Source organism: Spermophilus citellus (genome assembly GCF_964194105.1).
Source record: "Spermophilus citellus genome assembly, chromosome: 11".
Lineage (NCBI taxonomy): Eukaryota > Metazoa > Chordata > Mammalia > Rodentia > Sciuridae > Spermophilus > Spermophilus citellus.
Window position 1 is genome coordinate 62,549,695 of NC_138192.1, and position 20,758 is coordinate 62,570,452.

Genomic DNA, 20,758 nt, shown 5'->3' on the forward strand with positions numbered 1-20,758 from the left:
TCTGACAAGCTACACTTTTTAAAATTATTCATTTATTCTCATGATGCTGGGGACAATCATGAAGAAAAAGATTCCACCAGTAAGACTGGATTTTGTTTCATTTTATGTTATTCTAGTAACTCACTAGAGACTGTAAACTCCTGGGCTTGAGGTGCCTGGGAAATAGCAGGAAGCTTTGACAAAGGGAAAAACATGAGCAGTCTTCTAAATACAGCAATAGCAACTTTTAACAACACTGACTTGCTTGATGGAATAACTACTTTTTAGAAATAGTCAAAATTTTATGCTTGAGTTTTATTTGAAATGCTTCCTTTCTATAAAGTCATCTAGATATTTACTAGATAATTTGGAACTCTGACAGCATTCCAAGATCATAATTTTAATGTATTCTTTCTAAATAATGACATTTTTTTTTCTCCAAGCCAAAAGAGGTATTCCCATGCTTGAAATGCTATTTTAATTTCTAATTTATTCTTAAGGGCTAATTTGCAAAATGAAATTGTTTGGATGATTGGTTTGCAGTAAACATGGTGTACCAAATTGGTTTCTAAATTTAGAGAAAGGTTGAATCTCCTCTTATAATAATCAAGAAATAATAGAAGTATTAATGATAATGAAGCTTCCATAATTAAAAAGTCAGATTCTGAAGTAACAAGCAGAAATGAACATTAGCAGGTAGCAGCTTCATTATTTATAATTCTCATAAATGGTTATTTTGAGTTCTTTTCATTGGATAACCCAACCTCCAAAATATAGTTTATTTAAATGGTAGTGTGATCTCTTGGACAACAGTGTGGATGTTCTGTGCCATAATTAAGCTCCATAATCTTGGGGAATTTAGTACTATTAAATGTAACTTAAAGATACAGGAAACTGTAGAATTCTAAGAGCTATAAAAGAAAGGCAAAGTTGTTTTAATAGAAGCTGATTCCTATGTCTGATATTTAAAAAAAAATTAGAAAGTGGTAATTATTGTTATTCGTACAAATGTTCTCAAAGAAAAATATAATATACATATAACAGAATTTGAGTATGAGTTCTATATTTTAAATATAGTAGATTCCATGTCCCTTCTTGGAGGTTTCTGAGGACTGATTTTTGGTAAGACCTCTTTGGCGTACAATGTTTTATGAAGTCCAGCTTCACGAAGTGCTAACTCAAAGCGAAGTCGAGGGTCAGAAATTATCTGCAGAAATAAAATACAACTTAAGTGAATAAAAATCATTGAACTAAAACAAAACTTTTATCACTTAGTTTCATATTTTCCAAAGTTGCATAATTTTTGTTACATGACTAAACGACCATGAACTTTGTGAATACTGTGAATACATTCTGATGATTTTTACTGAAAACATCCAAGTACTTTTTGCCATTGTCACTTTCTACTATGTTAGTTGTTTCCAACATAGACTGTATAGAATATTGTATTCTAGATTAGTCAAAATACATTACATTAAAATTATTAAAAGATGAGATAAAGAAGCCAACTCTGAGTACTACAGAATCATTATTTATTGCTGACTGCAATATAAAATGCAGACAATCATTGATTAAAATAAATCTAAACCATAACCTTGTATATTTGTCTTTAAATAGACATTTTAATTTCCATATCATTAGGCATTATGCAAATTGTTTAAACACATGGCCACTACTTGAAAAACAAAATCAATAGAAACTTTCTTACAAGGCCAGATTTCTATTTCAAACAGAACTAGAAAATGACTCCATCAATCTGATTCTAAGTGGGAGGACATATGAGTAATTCCATTTCTGTTTTCATTTCTTGCTGTTTGGGCCTTATTCCTCTTCCCCTCATATGACTACTAAATGTCAACAGATACTGCTTACAATGACAGGAAGATGGACACATATGGGTTTTACACAATGAGGCATTGCACCTGGATTTGAAGATGCCCTAGGAGATGAGATAATAAGCTATTGGAAGCAGGCCCTCCTTCAAAGAGTTCTTCAGTGAATGGGCATAATAAGAAGGTACACAGACAATTGCAGTTTGTGCAGCATGTGACAAATACTCTTAGAGTAGAAAAACATGGAGGTGCATCTCCTAGTGCTGGTGAGATGAGGATAGTCTCAGATAAGAAGAAGCAATTGAGCTAATCCTAAAGTTCAACTTTTCATAATGCAGAGTGGGAAGGAACAGAAATCAAACCAGAAAGGAAAGAACATGCAAACTTAGGTAAAATAAGTCAATTTGGGATGGGGTAATTTTTTGGCAGAGCACTAAGTACCATTAAGGAACACTGGAAAAGGACACTTTTCAGACTAGAATTTCAAGTTAAAAGGCTTCAAGGCCATGCTGAGGAGTCTAAGTATCTAGTGGGGTTGTGTTTATTTTTGCTTTTAGTAGAAAAGTAATATAATTATTGTAGTTCCATAAGAAGGAGACTCTGACAGCAAGTTCAGCATGAATTAAATGGACAGGGAAAGAAGAGAGAGGGGTAGGTCAGTGGTCAGGAGTCTACTATAATTGTCTAGACCTGAAATAATAAATGCCTAAATGTGGCTGGTAGTAAGGAAGAACTATTAGAAACACTGTGAAAGAAGGAGATAATAGAATTTGGTTACTGATCAGATATAGGTGTAGGGAAAATGATGAGTATAGGGTCAAGATTAATACAGAGATGTTTCTCAGAAACAATCACCTGGAGCCTTAGATCCTCTTCTGCCTCAACATATTCTGTCTACTCTCATCCATTCCCTATGATTCATGTTCAGACTGTGGCCTGTTGACTCCAAAATTATTTCCAGGATTTACCTTTTTATTCAGCTCCAGGGTAGTAAGGTCTAAATTTGTTTCATTATTCTATTTTTAATAGATAGTAAATAAAGAGGGGATCTCTCTCCTACCCAGACCTCTGTCTCCCTCTCCAGAGGCAGATAACCAGTTTCTTATAAAGGTGAACTAGACAGCTTGGCTTTAAACATAACATGAATGAAACAAATTCTCCTGCCAAAGTGTGTTTTCCTTCTGTAGTCTTATATGGTTCATAGCAGCACCATCCAAATATTGTAATCCACTAATTTATTACAAGGTACCAGGCAATATTCTAGGCAGCTAATATTTATTATTTTTAATCCTCACAAAGCCTTTGCAATAACATGGCAGCCGGCGAGGAAGCAGCACTTTCAGTATCTCCACATTAATGGGAACAGAAAGACCCATTAAAACAGCTACATTCTATCTACTGAGGAACTTCTAGCAAAATTCCACTGAAAGGAGACCTGCCGGGAATTAGTAAGTTTATTAGAAGTGACAGTTTGTCCCAGACAAGTGAATCTTGGCCGGCCACGCGGGCACAGAGGTCCAATCCCTCAGCCACCACCCGCCTGGCTCTGCAAGCGGCCAGAGGCCCGGAGCGGCGCAGCGAGAAGGGTCCCCACCTGGCCAGCAGACGGCCCCCGCCATCCCGGCTCTCCTGGCCGCCCCGCTCGCTCTGCGAACGGCCACCCCGCCCGCCTAGCTCTTAGCCACACGGCCGCCGCCTGCCCGGCTCTGCAGGCGGCCCCCGGCGGCCCGGCGCAGCAAGAAGGGTCCCCGCCTGGCCCTGCAGACAGCCCGCGCCCTCCCGGCTCTGCTAACGGCCCCGCCCACCCGGCAAACGGGTCCCCCCGCCCCAGACGACGTGAAGGGAATCTAACCAAGCCTTTATGAAATAGCAAACTGGGACCTAAAACCAGAGATTGTGTCAGACCAGAGACAAGCCAGTTCCACCCCTCCCTTCGGACACTCCGGCAAGGAGCCAGGGGCCTGCCATAACAGAGAGGGGAAGTCACCAAAGTTAGGCCAAAGAGATTCCTTCCCAGCGGAAACTACTTTAGCAGGTGTGTGACTCCCATCCACATCAGATACAAACAACCGGGAAACTTCAAAATCTCTCCGTGGGAGTGACCATAAGGGCCAAAGGACTCTCGACCCCCAACTCCCCCTACTGCCAGTGACGAGGGCGTGACTGTAGGGGCGGAGGGAAGCAGAGAAGACTCCCCACCCCCAACTCCCCCAACTGCCAACTGAGAGGGCGTGACGGTAGGGGCAGAGGGAAACAGAGGACACTCCAGACCCCCAACTCCTCCTACGGCCAGCAGAGTGGTCATGATTGTAGGGGCTGAGGGAAGCAGAGGGGATCCTCGACCCCCAACTCCCATTACCACCAGCGGCGACACCAGTGGTCTTAGCCGCCAGGTTCCGAAGGTGTGCCCACCAAAGGGGTCCGGAAAAATTAAACAATTGACTCCCAGACCACAGCTCCACAGCACTGGGGCTTAGATGAATGACAGAGAGAGTGCTCAGTCGTTAGGGAAATAGAGCACTCGGTGGGGCTGAAAGTGTAACCAAATCCTTGGGGAACCGCCTCCGGTGAGCAGGACCTGGCTGGCTGGCAGAAGGAAGGGGAGGAGGGGCCATAGAAGTGAAACGGCTCTGGACCAACAGGATTGAGAGACTCCCAGGAGCCGCCTTACAGGGATTGCTGTTGACACATTGAGGGCAAAACTCAGCCCGGAGGGCACAGCTTTGCCTATGGGAAGAGAAGAAAATGGATCTCTAAGACCTAATTTTATTTCTTATTTTATTTTATTTTTCTCTCCCTTTTTCCCTCTTTCTCTCCCCTTCCAAGTTTTATTGTTCTTTCCATTCTCCTCTATGCTATCTATCTCCCTCTCCTTCTTTCTTTTCCAGAGCACCTTCCTTCCCCTTCCCCCCAACTTTCATCCCAAGCATTACATCCTCCATTTCGTGTAACTGTATAAATGCAAATAGATGAATGTTTTGAGGCCGTCTATAGTGCTCCTAAATACCTAGCTACTACCAACACCCTGATCCAAACGATAGTTAGTATCCCCCTTCAGTAGAGCAATCTTCTAAAGTAGCCAAGACATACTAACACTTATACCTGCATAGCACCTAACCTAAAGTCCTAAGAACAAAAAACAAATCACTATATGCATACAAAATCCGGAAGCCCTTTATAAATTGAATGAATCAGCTGTAAAGTACAATAAAGCCCAACATCTATAGGCATAATCTCCCACCACAAAGGAGAGACAACAGAGATAAACAAAGCCAAAACAAATGTATAGGAGAAAGCAGTTACAAAGCAGTCAAACAGAGCTGTAAAGTAACGTGAACAACATGAAAAAACAAGGGAAAAAAGGATTACAGATAATGCAGGACAACTTAAATCTACAGGAGGACCTAGAAGCATCAGAAACATGGACAGGGAAAGAAATCAAGGCATACCTAACTCAGATGGAATGGAATTTTAGAGAAGACATGAGACAGCAAGTCCAAGAATTGAAAGTATATTTTGAAAACGAACTAAACAAACAAATTCAAACTGCAAAGAACGAGCTTTACCAGGAGATAGAGATCTTAAAAAAAACCAAACAGTAATTTCAGAAATGCAAGAAACCATAAACCAGATTAAAAACGCTAACGAGAATATTATAAATAGACTAGATCAAGTAGAAGTCCGAACATCAGATAATGAAGACAAAGTTTATCAACTTGAAAAGAGTGTAGTCAACACTGAAAAGATGCTTAAATCTCTCGAGCAAGATATTCAAGAGATATGGGATCTCATCAAAAAACCAAATTTGAGAGTCATTGGGATAGAAGAAGGCACAGAGGTTCAAACCAAATGAATGGACAACCTATTAAATGAAATAATCCTAGAAAACTTCCCAGAGATGAAAGATGGAATGGATTGCCAAATCCTGGAAGCCTACAGGACCCCAAACATCCAAAACTGTAATAGATCAACTCCAAGACATATAATTATGAAGATAGCCAACATACAGAACAAGGAGAGAATATTAAAAGCTACGAGGGAAAGGAGGCAGATTACATTCAGGGGTAAACCAATTAGGTTAACGGCTGATTTTTCATCACAGACTTTGAAAGCGAGAAGATCCTGGAACAATGTATTTCAAATGCTGAAAAATAATGGACTCCAACCAAGAATACTGTATGCAGCAAAATTAAACTTCATATTTGACAATGAAATTAAAATCTTTCACGATAAACAAAAGCTAAAAGAATTCGCAGCCAGAAAACCAGCACGGCAAAGCATTTTGGGCAAAATTCTACAAGAAGAGGAATGGAAAAATAGTGCCCAAAACCAACAGCGGGAGGTATCTCAGTAAAGGAGGAGGAAAACAACCAAAAAGTAAAAACTAGCCAAACTAAAATAAATAAATAAATAAACATGACTGGAAGTACAAATCATATTTCAATTGTAACCTTGAATGTTAATGGACTAAACTCACCAATCAAGAGAAACAGGCTAGTAACCTGGATCAAAAAAACAAATCCAACAATATGCTGCCTTCAGGAGACTCATATGATAGGAAAAGACATACACAGGGGCTGGGGATGTGGCTCAGGCGGTAGCACGCTCACCTGGCATGCGTGCGGCCCGGGTTCGATCCTCAGCACTACATACCAACAAAGATGTTGTGTCCGCCGAGAACTAAAAAATAAATATTAAAAAAATTCTCTCTCTCTCTCTCTCTCTCTCCTCTCTCACTCTCTCTTTAAAAAAAAAAAGACATACACAGACTAAAGGTGAAAGGTTGGGAAAAATCATACCACTCACATGGCCCTCGGAAGCAAGCAGGAGTGGCCATACTCATATCAAATAAAATCAACTTCAAACCTAAGTTAATCAGAAGGGATAAAGAAAGCCACTATATCCTGTTAAAAGGAACTATCCACCAACAAGACATAACAATTATCAATTTATATGCACCAAATAATGGTGCACCAACGTTCATAAAACAAACTCTCCTCAAGTTCAAGAGTCAAATTGACCACAACACAATAATTATGGGTGACTTCAACACACCGCTCTCACCATTAGACAGATCCTCCAGACAAAAGCTGAATAAAGAAACTATAGAACTTAATGACACAATCAATAACCTAGACTTAACCGACATATATAGAATATATCAACCATCATCAAGTGGATACACGTTCTTCTCAGCATCACATGGATCTTACTCAAAGATAGATCATATATTATGCCATAGGGCAACTCTTAGTAAATATAAAGGTGTGGAGGTAATACCATGTACCATATCTGATCATAATGGAATGAAACTGGAAATCAATGATAAAAGAAGGAAAGAAAAATCCTGCATCACATGGAAAATAAACAATATGTTACTGAATGATCAATGGGTTACAGAAGACATAAAGGAGGAAATCAAAAAATTCTTAGAGATAAACGACAATTCAGACAAAACATACCGGAATCTATGGGACACAATGAAAGCAGTTTTAAGAGGGAAATTCATTTCCTGGAGTTCATTCCTCAAAAAAAGAAAAACAACAACAAATAAACGAACTCACACTACATCTCAAAACCCTAGAAAAGGAAGAGCAAAACAACAGCAAATATAGCAGAAGACAAGAAATAATTAAAATCAGAGCAGAAATCAATGAAATTGAAACAAAAAAAAAAACCATTGAAAAAATTGATAAAACTAAAAGTTGGTTCTTCGAAAAAATAAATAAGATTGACAGACCCTTGGCCATGCTAACGAAGAGAATAAGAGAGAAAACTCAAATTACTAACATACGGGATAAAAAAGGCAATATCACAACAGACACTACAGAAATACAGAAGATAATTAGAAAGTATTTTGAAACCCTATATTCTAATAAAATAGAAGACAGTGAAGACATCGATAAATTTCTTAAGTCATATGATTTGCCCAGATTGAGTCAGGAAGACACACACAATTTAAACAGACCAATAACAAAGGAAGAAATAGAAGAAGCCATCAAAAGACTACCAACCAAGAAAAGCCCTGGACCAGATGGGTATACAGCGGAGTTTTACAAAACCTTCAAAGAAGAATTAATACCAATACTTTTCAAGCTATTTCAAGAAATAGAAAAAGAAGGAGCTCTTCCAAATTCATTCTATGAGGCCAACATCACCCTGATCCCGAAACCAGACAAAGACACTTCAAAGAAAGAACACTACAGACCAATATCTCTAATGAACCTAGATGCAAAAATTCTCAATAAAATCCTGGCGAATCGAATACAAAAGCATATCAAAAAAATTGTGCACCATGATCAAGTAGGATTCATCCCTGGGATGCAAGGTTGGTTCAATATACGGAAATCAATAAATGTTATTCACCACATCAATAGACTTAAAGATAAGAACCACATGATCATCTCGATAGATGCAGAAAAAGCATCCGACAAAGTACAGCATCCTTTTATGTTCAAAACACTAGAAAAACTGGGGATAACAGGAAATTACCTCAACATTGTAAAAGCTATATATGCTAAGCCTCAGGCTAGCATCATTCTAAATGGAGAAAAACTGAAGGCATTCCTGCTAAAATCTGGAACAAGACAGGGATGCCCTCTCTCACCACTTCTATTTAATTTAGTCCTTGAAATACTAGCCAGAGCAATTAGACAGACAAAAGAAATTAAAGGCATAAAAATAGGAAAAGAAGAACTTAAAATATCACTATTTGCGGACGATATGATCCTATACCTAGAAGACCCAAAAAGGTCTACAAAGAAACTACTAGAACCAATAAATGAATTCATCAAAGTGGCAGGATATAAAATCAACATGCAGAAATCAAAGGCATTCCTGTATATCAGCAACAAAACTTCTGAAATGGAAATGAGGAAAACCACCCCATTCACAATATCCTCAAAAAAAATAAAATACTTTGGAATCAACCTAACAAAAGAGGTGAAAGATTTATACAATGAAAACTACATAACCCTAAAGAGAGAAGTAGAAGAAGATCTTAGAAGATGGAAAAATATACCCTGTTCATGGATAGGCAGAACCAACATCATCAAAATGGCGATATTACCCAAAGTTCTCTACAGGTTCAACGCAATGCCAATCAAAATCCCAACGGCATTTCTTGTAGAAATAGATAAAGCTATCATGAAATTCATATGGAAAAACAAAGGACCCAGAATAGCAAAAGCAATTCTAAGCAGGAAGTGTGAATCGGGAGGTATAGCGATACCAGATTTCAAACTGTACTACAGAGCAATAGTAACAAAAACAGCATGGTACTGGTACCAAAACAGGCAGGTGGACCAATGGTATAGAATAGAGGACACAGAGACCAATCCACAAAATTACAACTTTCTTATATTTGATAAAGGCGCTAAAAGCATGCAATGGAGAAAGGATAGCATCTTCAACAAATGGTGCTGGGAAAATTGGAAATCCATATGCAACAAAATGAAGCTGAACCCCTTTCTCTCACCATGCACAAAAGTTAATTCAAAATGGATCAAGGAGCTAGATATCAAATCAGAGACTCTGCACCTGATAGAAGAAAAAGTTGGCTCCAATCTACATATTGTGGGGTCGGGCTCCAAATTCCTTAATAGGACGCCCATAGCCCAAGAATTAAATACAAGAATCAACAAATGGGACTTACTTAAACTAAAAAGTTTTTTCTCAGCAAGAGAAACAATAAGAGAGGTAAATAGGGAACCTACATCCTGGGAACAAATTTTTACTCCTCACACTTCAGATAGAGCCCTAATATCCAGAATATACAAAGAACTCAAAAAATTAAACAATAAGATAACAAACAACCCTATCAACAAATGGGCCAAGGACCTGAACAGACACTTCTCAGAGGAGGACATACAATCAATCAATAAGTTTATGAAAAAATGCTCACCATCTCTAGCAGTCAGAGAAATGCAAATCAAAACCACCCTAAGATACCATCTCACTCCAGTAATATTGGCAGCCATTATGAAGCCAAGCAACAATAAGTGCTGGCGAGGATGTGGGGAAAAGGGTACACTTGTACATTGCTGGTGGGACTGCAAATTGGTGCAGCCAATATGGAAAGCAGTATGGAGATTCCTAGGAAAGCTGGGAATGGAACCACCATTTGACCCAGCTATCGCCCTTCTCGGTCTATTCCCTGAGGACCTTAAAAGAGCATACTATAGGGATACTGCCACATCAATGATCATAGCAGCACAATTAACAATAGCTAGACTTTGGAATCAACCTAGATGCCCTTCAATAGATGAATGGATTAAAAAACTGTGGCATTTATACACAATGGAGTATTATGCAGCACTAAAAACCGAAAAATCATGGATTTTGCAGGGAAATGGATGGCATTAGAGCAGATTATGCTAAGTGAAACTAGCCAATCCTTAAAAAACAAATGCCAGGAGGCGGGATAGTAGGGGATAGGAAAGGTAGCAGAATACAACAGTCACTAATATGGCATTATGTAAAAATGTGAATATGTAACAGATGTGATTCTGCAATCTGTATTTGGGGTGAAAATGGGAGTTCAAAACACAATTTGAGTCAAATGTATGAAAGATGATATATCATGAGCTATGTAATGCTTTAAATAATCAATAAAAAATATTTTAAAAAATGCCAAATGTCTTCTTTGATATAAAGATAGCAACTAAGATCAGAACAGGGAAGAAGAGCATGAGGAAAAGATTAACATTAAACAGAGACGAGTGGGGGGAGAGAAAGGGAGAGAGAAGGGAAACTGTATGGAAATGGAAGGAGACCCTCATTGTTACACAAAATTACATATAAGAGTTTGTGAGGGGAAAGGGGAAAAAAAAACAAGGGAGAGAATTAAACAACAGCAGATGGGGTAGAGAGGGAAGATGAGAGGGAAGGGGAGGGGGGATAGTAGGGGATAGGAAAGGTAGCAGAATACAACAGTCATTAATATGGTATTATGTAAAAATGTGGATGTGTAACTGATGTGATTCTGCAACTTGTATTTGGGGTAAAAAATGGGAGTTCATAACCCACTTGAATCAAATGTATGGAAGATGATATGTAATGAGCTTTGTAATGTTTTGAACAACCAATAAAAAAAAGTCTTTGCAATAAATTACTTTAGGATAAATAAGCATAAAGATGTTAAAGCTTACATAAGCACCCATCTAGTAAATAGTGGATGTAGATTTGAGTCCACAATGAGGGCTCTTAGCAATATTGCTTACTGTTTAGCTCATCATCCTTACTTTCTTTATCCCCTCCTTCTCCAAATTAGAGGCATTCATGGCCCTTTAACATCACTTCTAAGAGGGTTCTCCAACCTTAAAAGGACCCCTTGCTCATTCTCAGCAATTTTCCAATCAGGGCACAGGCTAAAAACATAAATCTGCTTATATAATTTACTTGCTTCAAAGTTTCATGTCTGTAGGTCAGATGCCTTAGCAGCAAGCCTTAGGTTTGTGCAGCTGCTCCTAATCCATGTTTCCAGTCTCATGTCTCAGCACTTGTCATGTACCCCATGCCATGTACCTTACACTGAAGACAAAGCAGCTGCCCTCCCCACTTTGGCAGCTGGTATTTGGAGATACTGTGAACCCTTATAAGTAATCCTCTCCTACAAACCTACTTTTTGTTCTTGTAAACCATCTCAAGCGAATTTTATTTCTGTTCCAAAAGATCCTTTGACCTAGATAGAGCTCAAGATTTCTCTCTGACACATTCTCCAACCTCCCAGTCAGGGTGAAATGCTCCTTCCTTCTCTTGCTGCAGTAACCCTCAGGCCTCCACTGTAGAGCTGATCTCACCCTCATGGCATGATTTCTGCACCTGCACTTTCCCTCCTAACTAGAGCTTTTGCTGACTTCCTGCAGGCTCAATCTATCTTTTCAAGATGTAGCCCAGAGCTACATCTTGCACAGAACCAGAAAATAGTCTGTTCCATAAATATTTGTCCAACTAGTAAATCAATGAATTATCCTTGTTTTTATTCTCTAGCAAAGTATGCAGTACACAGTCAAGGCACAGTGGATTCATTTGATAATGGATGATGTTTCCTAGTTTTTAAATAATTAAATAAGTAGTTATCTTTTCTCCTTGGATTTTTGAAGTTAACAACTACTCTCTCCCTTAATTTCAGTTGTATTCACTTTTACTCTCCAACTTCCTCCCACTCTCCAACTTCAGTCCCTTTCAGGCACAGACTAAAATTCCAAAGTTCCTAGGAATGATTAAATAATCCCTCAATGGTTTTTCCACAGAAAATATTTTATTTATCAATTAGCTCTGATGAATTATCTTCTGTTCATTTTAATTTCTGAAAGCTTTCTTCTTTGTCTCATCAGTATCATTGGTTGTTTACTTATAAAATTTATGTTATGAATTTGTTTCTAAATTCTTAATGCAACATAGAAATATTTAAACAAAATAATATTAACATGACTTTCAAATGAAACTTTATAAAGTTAGTTGTTAAATGTAAAAACTAATTTTCAATTACAAATCTATAACATTTTCAGGTAAGTTGTTTCATTTATGGTCACCTATTAGTTATTTTAATATTAGAATTATGCAGTAATTATATGCTATCATTTAGATGTAAATATTATGTTAATATGTGTACTATTCAAATGTAAATATTGAAAACAATTTGTAATCCCAAACACACACTTTGCAGTTCTTATCATCATCATGGCTTTTGCAGCAACTATGCTAATTTCCATAATTACCTGCTGTTCATTGTATGTATTTAATGTAAAGAGGGGCTTTTGAAGAATAAACTCTTCTTCAATTTCAACAGCCATTCTAGCTTTTGATGCCACTGTATCCGACATCATTCTAACAGGATCAAACTGAGCAACAACAGCAACCTGAAAGAAGAGAAGGCAGGCCAATTGGAATAAGATATAAGCTAAATATGTTATAAATGTTTAATGCTTATTAAAGGTAAGAAATTGTACTAAATCTAATTCCTGAAGGGGCAGAAAGAACATTAAAACCAGGCTGGTCCTAGAGGTCCACAGAGGAATTAAAACTTACATAAAGCAAAATATAGAAAGACCATGATATATATATATATTTTGCTAATAATTAAATAATTATGGTTATGATTAATTTCAGATAATTAACTCATCTTTCTGATGAAAGTCCTAGGAAATTCTACATAAAAAACCTACACAAATACCTTGAACGCAACCAAAAGTGAAAAAAATATTTATTTTTAACTGATAGCAACTTATTCCTATAGTAACAATAGCATGAAGCCGTCAAGAAAGTTTAATCTAATTAAGCTGAATCTAGAGCATATACCCAGTCAAGTGTGTTGGTAATATTGGGTGAGATGGGTGAATTCTACTGTATCAGGCTCCTAAGATGCCCAGAAACTGCTAGAAAACATTTTCTTCCTTCTACTCAAAAACTGCAGAGTTATTTTAACAAAAATGTCCTTCTGCATGATAATTCAAAACCACATCTTAATAAAAAGAAGTCACTAATTTTGTAAATTACATGCACCATTAGTAATACCTGCCTGTTAATTCTGAAAGTTAAAAATTAGCATTAAGCAAATGGCATTTTTAGTGCCATTTAGAAACTGTAATGAAATAAGATCAAACATACTTTAATTATTATAGATTTCCTAGCTAAAATATCTTATAATTCTAAACACTTTTTATATTTAAAAAAAATACTTATTTTTTAGCTTTAGGTGGACACAATATCTTTATTTTACATTTATGTGGTGCTGAAGATCAAACCCAGTGCCTCATGCATGCTAGGTGAGCCTCTACCACTGAACCACAACCCCAGCCTCAACAGTGATTACATTTAATGGGCATAGATATTTCTGTTTTCAAAGGGCTCACAGATGGAAGAAATTCTAGTCATGTGGAACCTGTAGTTATCAAAGTTGTATTTTGTATACAGAATGTGTTTAGTAATAGTGACTTTGAGTCTTGACCCCAGAAGACTATATTATCTGCTAATAATTGAAAATTTGAATTTGTCAGATCCAGAATGACCAGGGCTTACATTCCTATGCTTTGAATTTATCTCTCTAACCTATTTTATCAAGGAAGATGATGATTTAAGACTTTTGTGGGTTTACACTAAATCTCTACTTTGTCACTGAACTAGATCTTGTTGATTTCAACCCTATTTGATATTTACTACATATATGATTTTGGAAAAAGCACCTAGCCTCTTCATCTCCTCAGTTTCTTCTTCGGTAGAATGGGGATATTAATAGTAGCTCTATCATTTAATCTGTAGAGATTCAACCAAGTGGCACATAAGAGTTTTTGGAAAAGGGTTTTACACTTAGTAAATTTGTTAACAAATTTGAACTCACATTACTACAAATCTATAAAGCAGGTACTATTATTTCCATTTTTCAGATGAGGATATGGGAGCCGAGGGAGATTAAGTAAATGACCTTCGTATCCTCTGCCAGAGTCCCAACCCAAGTTGTCCTAGGTCAGAAGGGCACCAGAGGGCAAGTTCCTACCCATTATTCTGTATTACCTTCACTGACAACAAAGAGGAACCAGACACCTCCCCTGGTAGCTAGAACATGGTGTCAACAAAGAATGTAGAGCTTATGCATTAAAACAATCATTTTAGGTTTAAATTTCTGAGAATTACTAAGTAAAACTTTTTCATCACATTTCCCAAGTTCTTACATTTATGCTCTTTCCATCTCCTGTTTACTTTCATTTACTTTTGCTTAGTTTTTATTATACAAAGTAATGGGAGGTTTTTATTTCTACACACACACACACACACAAAAATGTATTTTCAAAAAAAAATGGCTTTTAACTTATTTGTTGACTGTGGAATATTTCCAAGCAAAGGTTCCTACCCCAAAGAAGATTATCTTGCTCTACCACATTTTTTGAGGACAATAAAATCCTTTGAGTAGATGAAGTTTCACTGTTGCAAATGGGTACTATTCACCTAATAAACTAGAGGTGATATGGATGCTTTTAAATTCTGGGAAAGCTTTTTAAAAGGTGCTGATGAAGTTCTTTTAATATACTGAGAAAATGGAAATGGTTCAACATAAATCTAATTGCTCCCTGGAATGAAGATCAGTGTCCCAATTTGGAAAAGTTATGTTTGATAAAGCAGATGTCATGAACTAAGTCCTAGTAATAATGTAATTAATAGCAGTTAGAAACATTAAAAAAAAAACACCCATGAAAATTTTCAAATTAAAAGCACCTGTTTTCTAAGGGCTTCTAGGCGCCTCTCTCTCTCCTCTTCTTCATGTACTTCTTGAAGGGCCATTTCCTTTTTCTCCATCAAATGCTTTTCCAATAATTGTTGTCTATATTTAACCCTTTAAAAATAATACAGGAAATTGATGAAATTATGTGCATGTATGAATATTTCATAACGACTCCCACTATTATGTATAACTATTTTGCACTAATAAAAAAATGACAAAATAAAACTAGCACACAGGAATGCTGGGGAAGTATCACAGTAACTCTGGAGAACAGAGGTGCAGAGGCTTCTCAGAGGTGACATCATTCTCATGTTTTTATTTTACTCTGCAATTGATTTCTCATCTCCTAAGAACAAAAGACAGCATGTGAAGTTTATAATGATTCTAATAACAACCAGAGAAATCCAGGAAAGCATGAGGTAAAATCCAGTTCACCTCGTTCCTCATTGAAACCATTTCATTACCTTCAACTACAGCTGTTGCAGCTGATCTTCCCTGAGATTTCTATAACATTTTAACACAATTTGAGATGTTAAAAGACTATACTACTGATTAAATATACAGAGTTTTAGAAAGAAAAGTAAAATAAATTGCTATAGTAATGTGTGTAAATTATTTTGCTTACTGAAACAAACTAAATTTAATATACATTGTCACTCATTTTGTCAAAATGCCCTTTCTGAATGGTGTGTTAAGAAACTTAAAAAATTACACTTTGACATCTGTAGATGGCAGCAAAAACATGACTTTCCCTTAGCATTATATTTCCACCCCCTTCATGTAATCAGATATTAAATCAGGACACATTTGAATACTGGTTTAAAGCCACAAAGTCATTTGGTCATCCTCTGCTTCCTGCTTTGGGGCAGCCTCCTTTGCCATCTTCTTGCTCAAACATTTCTTCTACTGAATTACAGAGATGAGACTCATCTTTTTGAAAAAGTGAGTACCTGAATTCTGTGGGTAGCATTAGGCCATTGCTCTGTGGTTTAGTCAACTTTTTTGCTGCTGCGACTAAAAGACCTGACAGAAACAATTTTAGAGGAGGAAAAGTTTATTTGAGGGCTCACAGTTTCAGAGGTCTCAGGAATGGAGAGCTGGCTCCATTCCTGGAGGCCTGAGGCGAGCCAGAACATCATGGCTGAAGATTGTGGCAGAGAAAAGCAGCTCAAGACATCACATCAGGAGAGAGAGAGAGAGAGGGAGAGAGAGAGAGAGAGAGAGAGAGAGAGAGAGAGAGAGAGAGAGAGAGGGAGGGAGAGACTCTACTTGCCAGACACAAAATATATATCCCAAAGTCATGTCCCCAATGCCCACCTCCAGCCACACCCTACCTGCCTACAATCACCACTCCATTAATCCCTATTAGAGATTAATGCACTGGTTGGGTTAAGGCTCTCCTAACTCAATCACTACACCTCTCAGCCTTTTTGCATCACCTCACACATGAGCTTTTGAGGGATACCTCACATCACTCTGTCATCAGTCCTTGATGGTTTTGTTTCTGATTTATTTGGGACATCCGTCACAAATGTGTGTACTCCTGCATTTTCTATGGTGCTATCTTCACTAGAGCCTTTTTATTCTGGGTTCTGACATTTATTGAGTTCTTGCTACCCTTCAGGTCTTAGGCCAAGTGCTTTATGCTTTATCTTATTGAGTCTTTGCAACAATTATATATTGTAGTACCATTATATAACATTTTACAGATAAATAAATGGAAGCACAGACAAATGATGTAACTTGTCTAAACTCTCATACCCAGTAAATGGCAGAGCCAGAAATCAAACCCTTAACAACTGGTCTCAGATCCCAAGCTTCTCCTCACCCTCGCACCCCCAGGTGATTACTATGTTCTCCTCCTCTTCTCTCCCCTTGATCTCTCCACCCACCACCATGACTTATGAATAACTACTGTGTGCCATATCCTGTGCCGGATAGCATGGTCATGCTGAGAAAAAAGATTCTGTTCTTAAGTTTATAGTTTAACACAGAGACAAGAAGATAAGCCTACAAATAAGGCACCCAGGACTTTAAGATAGGTTACAAATAAGGTCCATTGGGGGAAAGTAAGATGACCACTTGCAGGGTTTTGAGAATAATGGATAGATGTCAACAAGATCTTCATGGAGGGGACAGCATTTGAGCTGGATCTCAAAGATGAGGAGCTGGAGAAGCACTGAGGGGTGAGGGCAGAAGGAGGCCACTTCCCAGGCAGAGGAAGCAGGTGCAAGTGCTTAAGAGTGGCACCTCATTTGCCTCATCCTGGTCTCATGGGAAGGGCTCAGGGTTGCAAGAACACAATTAATGGATATGCAAAATAGACAGGTGCAGAGAAGTACTGGTGACTGAATCTGGCATCATGTAGTTTTCTTTGGAAGGAATAATCCTTAAAACTGTTGCTCATGAAACTGGCACTGACAGAGAAGCAAAGGGAGAAGAAGGAAAACACTCAATGGAGATTTGTTGAATACAAATCTAGCATAGGATTTAGAAGGAAAATCCTAAGTGGAGGGTCATGATCTTCCAGACCCCCACCCATATCAGGAGACAGTTCAGTCAAGACACAGATTAAAGGACCACAGACCAGACCTCTCCCTTTCCCCATGCCTCCATGTCATGAAAAGATGTATTTTTCATTTTCTCCATTTTCACCAAGGCATGACATAACCTCCCTAATGAGGTTCTACTCAATTTAAGCACTGAGTACAAGCTAAGTGAATGACTGTGAAGGTTCAATTAAAAGATAGCTTGGGATTTGGCAATTACCATATGCTAATTCTTGAAACCTTTGGAAAGTTTCTCTTCCTGAGGGATATATAGGTTGCTTCGTCTGCAACAAAGTTTTTGTCTGTTTTGTGGAAAAGTAATGGTTGTTCCTTCCAGGGGATCTTGACTAGTGAGTAAGAAACTACAAATGAGATTAAGGCATTTATACCTGTGTCATGGGGAAGGCTGACTCACAGTTTACCTGGAGGCTCATTTGTTCATTTAACAGATATTTATTGAGCTGAGTGCCTGCCAGGCATCCAGTGCTGTGCTAGGCACTTGTAGTGCACTGGCAACACAGGAGATGGGCTCCTCTCCTCACAGGACTAGCAATCTAACAGGAGCTGCAGAGACCTACCCAATTATAATACAGCAGGGCTTGTGATGTGTGGAACAATGAATGGGGCAGGGGCCATTGGGAGAGGCATCTTTTCCAGTCTTTGGGGCATCTGGAGGAGCATCTTAGAAGAAGAGCCCTTGAGACGCAATAAAATAAAATAAAATAAAATATTCCTCATGGGGGTGGGGGGGAGAATAGAAAGAATGTACCAGGCAGAAAAAAAATAGAGGTGAAAACCTAGAGGCAAGAGAGTATGGTAAGCATGAAGAACTGAACAAAATTTAGTATGACCAAAATTGAGCAATACAAGATGACAGGTGCCAAGAATTCAGGCTGGAGAGGCAAGAGGGGCTGAGTTCTGGGCACTTTGCAAGCATAAGGGCCTTTGATCAGGGAAATGTAACGATTAGAGCAAATCTGTCTTGCAATATGGAGATGGATAGTAAGGAGGCATGAGAGAGTTATCCAGATAGAAGTTGACAGTTTTCTGATCTACAGCAAAAGGGGGGAACTGGTAGGAGGCTGAAAAAGACCTGGATTTTAAAGATGTAAAGAAAATTTTTTGAAAATAGAAAAAGTTTAGTTTATTTGATAGAGGAAGAACTTAAGGATTCTGTCTTGCACAGTGGAAAATGTTGATCCTCCCTAAAACTGGGAACTTAAAAACAAGGAAAAGAAGGAACTATGTTCATTTTAGACACAGAAAGAAATGCCTTCACTAGAGCAGGACTGGAGGGATAGATGGCAAATCTTCATCAACAAAATGGAATTGAAGTCATGGGGAAAATGCCAGCATCAGGGATGAGAACCGTGGGTCAGAAAAGTAGGCACAGGATTAATTCCTAAGGAAACAACACTTTAGAAAGGGACAGAAGAGGGAACTATTTGGAAGAACAGGAGGATAAATGTTCCTAAAAAGTAAGAAAATTGGTATCAACAACATCAAATGCTATAGAAATAGTCTAGAAATAATTATTGGGTTAAACTGTCATTGACATGGCAGTCTGTAGAGTGGTGGCTGAAGAATCAGTGGGAGTAAGGAAGTAAGAGAGGCAGTGGAGACAAGCCCTTCAGTAGGACTGATATGGGTGGGGAGCAGATACACAAGATTGTGCTGTAGAAAGCACTGGGCTGACCACAGAGGTTCTGGCTCCAAGGTGATGCACATACTCTAATGACCTTGAAGATTTGCACTGGAAAATTTAAGGATAGAAGACACATTGAAATTCTTCATTTTTGCAGATGCAACAGCTTAACCTCAAACAACTCTTCAATTAAAAATGGGAAACTCTTTATGCTTCTTTTTTCTTCTCTGGATAGAAAAATGTCTTTGCCTAAAGAGAAGTGATGCAGAAAAACTCCTGGGAGAAAGCCAAATACTCACATATTCATGGAAAAAGAAAACAGCAACACAGTGAAGTCAATCATTTGGAAAATTTTCCACATAAATACTTTTGGCCATTTGAGGTAGCAGCTTTTCTCCAAATTAAACTGTTGCTATGAAAGTCAATGTCAGGAAGTGGCTAAACTCAATAGATTTTAAGTTGTGCACTGAATTCCCAAACAGAAACCTTGTGCTCATTTCTCAGTCTATTTTATGCTTCCTTAGTCAACAAAGGTTGAAAGTGCTGCAAAAGAGGCATTTCAACTTTTCTTGGGGGAGGAGAAGCATCATATTGTTCAAAAGCAACAGCTGCTGCAGAATCAGGCACAGCATTAACAATAATCTGAAAAGGATTTTATTTAAGCCTCTGGGCCTAAGTGTAGTTGGAGGGACAGTATGCTTTCATGTAGAAATGGAGAATTCACGTATCATTTAGGAGACTTTTTACGTGGCTTCTGCACTCAAAGAAGTGAGTACACAAATGCAGATGATTTGAAAACACTTTGAACTGTAGTATAAGACTCCTGTGGCTTCAGTAAAACTTCAGGAAGAACTGACTGAACTATTCAGTACAAAATCTTGACCTTCCTCCTATCTGGAGTTACAAGTAAGACTACTTGTAACTTGTAATTTTTAATTATAGTATTTGCTACTGGTCATTCTCATGACCAGTAGCAAATACTATAATTAAAAATTTAAAAAAATTAAGCAGTAAATAATACCAAGCATAAAGACATCTGAATTATAGTACTCTTAATAGTATTGAAGGGGTCTGAAATGATTCAGGGAAGTGATTTGCCCCTCTGAATTAAAGGCTGTTTAGAAACATATTTGCTACTTAGTGTTGAAGTCATGAACTTCAAAATTGAAGTAGAAAGTGTTAAATAGTCACATGCCACAGGTGCTCCTGCCAGAGGCATCTTATGGAATGTGTTTCTACCTGTTATAAATCCATTTTTGGCTCAAATCCCACTCAGTAGGTTGTTCTTCCTGCCAAGCGAGAGAGGACCCCTCCATTAGCCTCAGGGTACCCTGACAGGGAACAATGTGCAGTTCAAAACAGGTGGGCCAGGTGCCAGTACCTCTCAAACAAAGGGAAGAAGAAATCTACCCAGAGAAAAGAAAGGAAATCACATAAGCAGGCATCAAAGAGCCAGGGCCCCAAACTCCTGTATCACCTAGACTCTATGCAGTGGGAATTCTAGCTGAAGGCATCACAGAAGCCAATTTCTGCA

At 38.1% G+C, this 20,758-nt stretch overlaps 1 protein-coding gene across 1 annotated transcript in view; it reads right to left on the reverse strand.

Moving 5' to 3' along the window:
* Positions 1-1,039: 1,039 nt before the first annotated feature.
* The window catches only part of CCDC148 (coiled-coil domain containing 148), a gene marked incomplete at its 3' end in the record, with an annotated part of 228,305 nt that continues 208,586 nt past the window's right edge, over positions 1,040-20,758 (reverse strand). Inside the window, exons 12-14 of the mRNA XM_081260650.1 lie at positions 15,024-15,141; positions 12,533-12,673; positions 1,040-1,186 (exon numbers count right to left, since the gene is read on the reverse strand). Of these exons, the coding sequence (XP_081116776.1) occupies positions 1,040-1,186; positions 12,533-12,673; positions 15,024-15,141 (406 nt within the window). The remainder of the gene's footprint in view (positions 1,187-12,532; positions 12,674-15,023; positions 15,142-20,758) is intronic.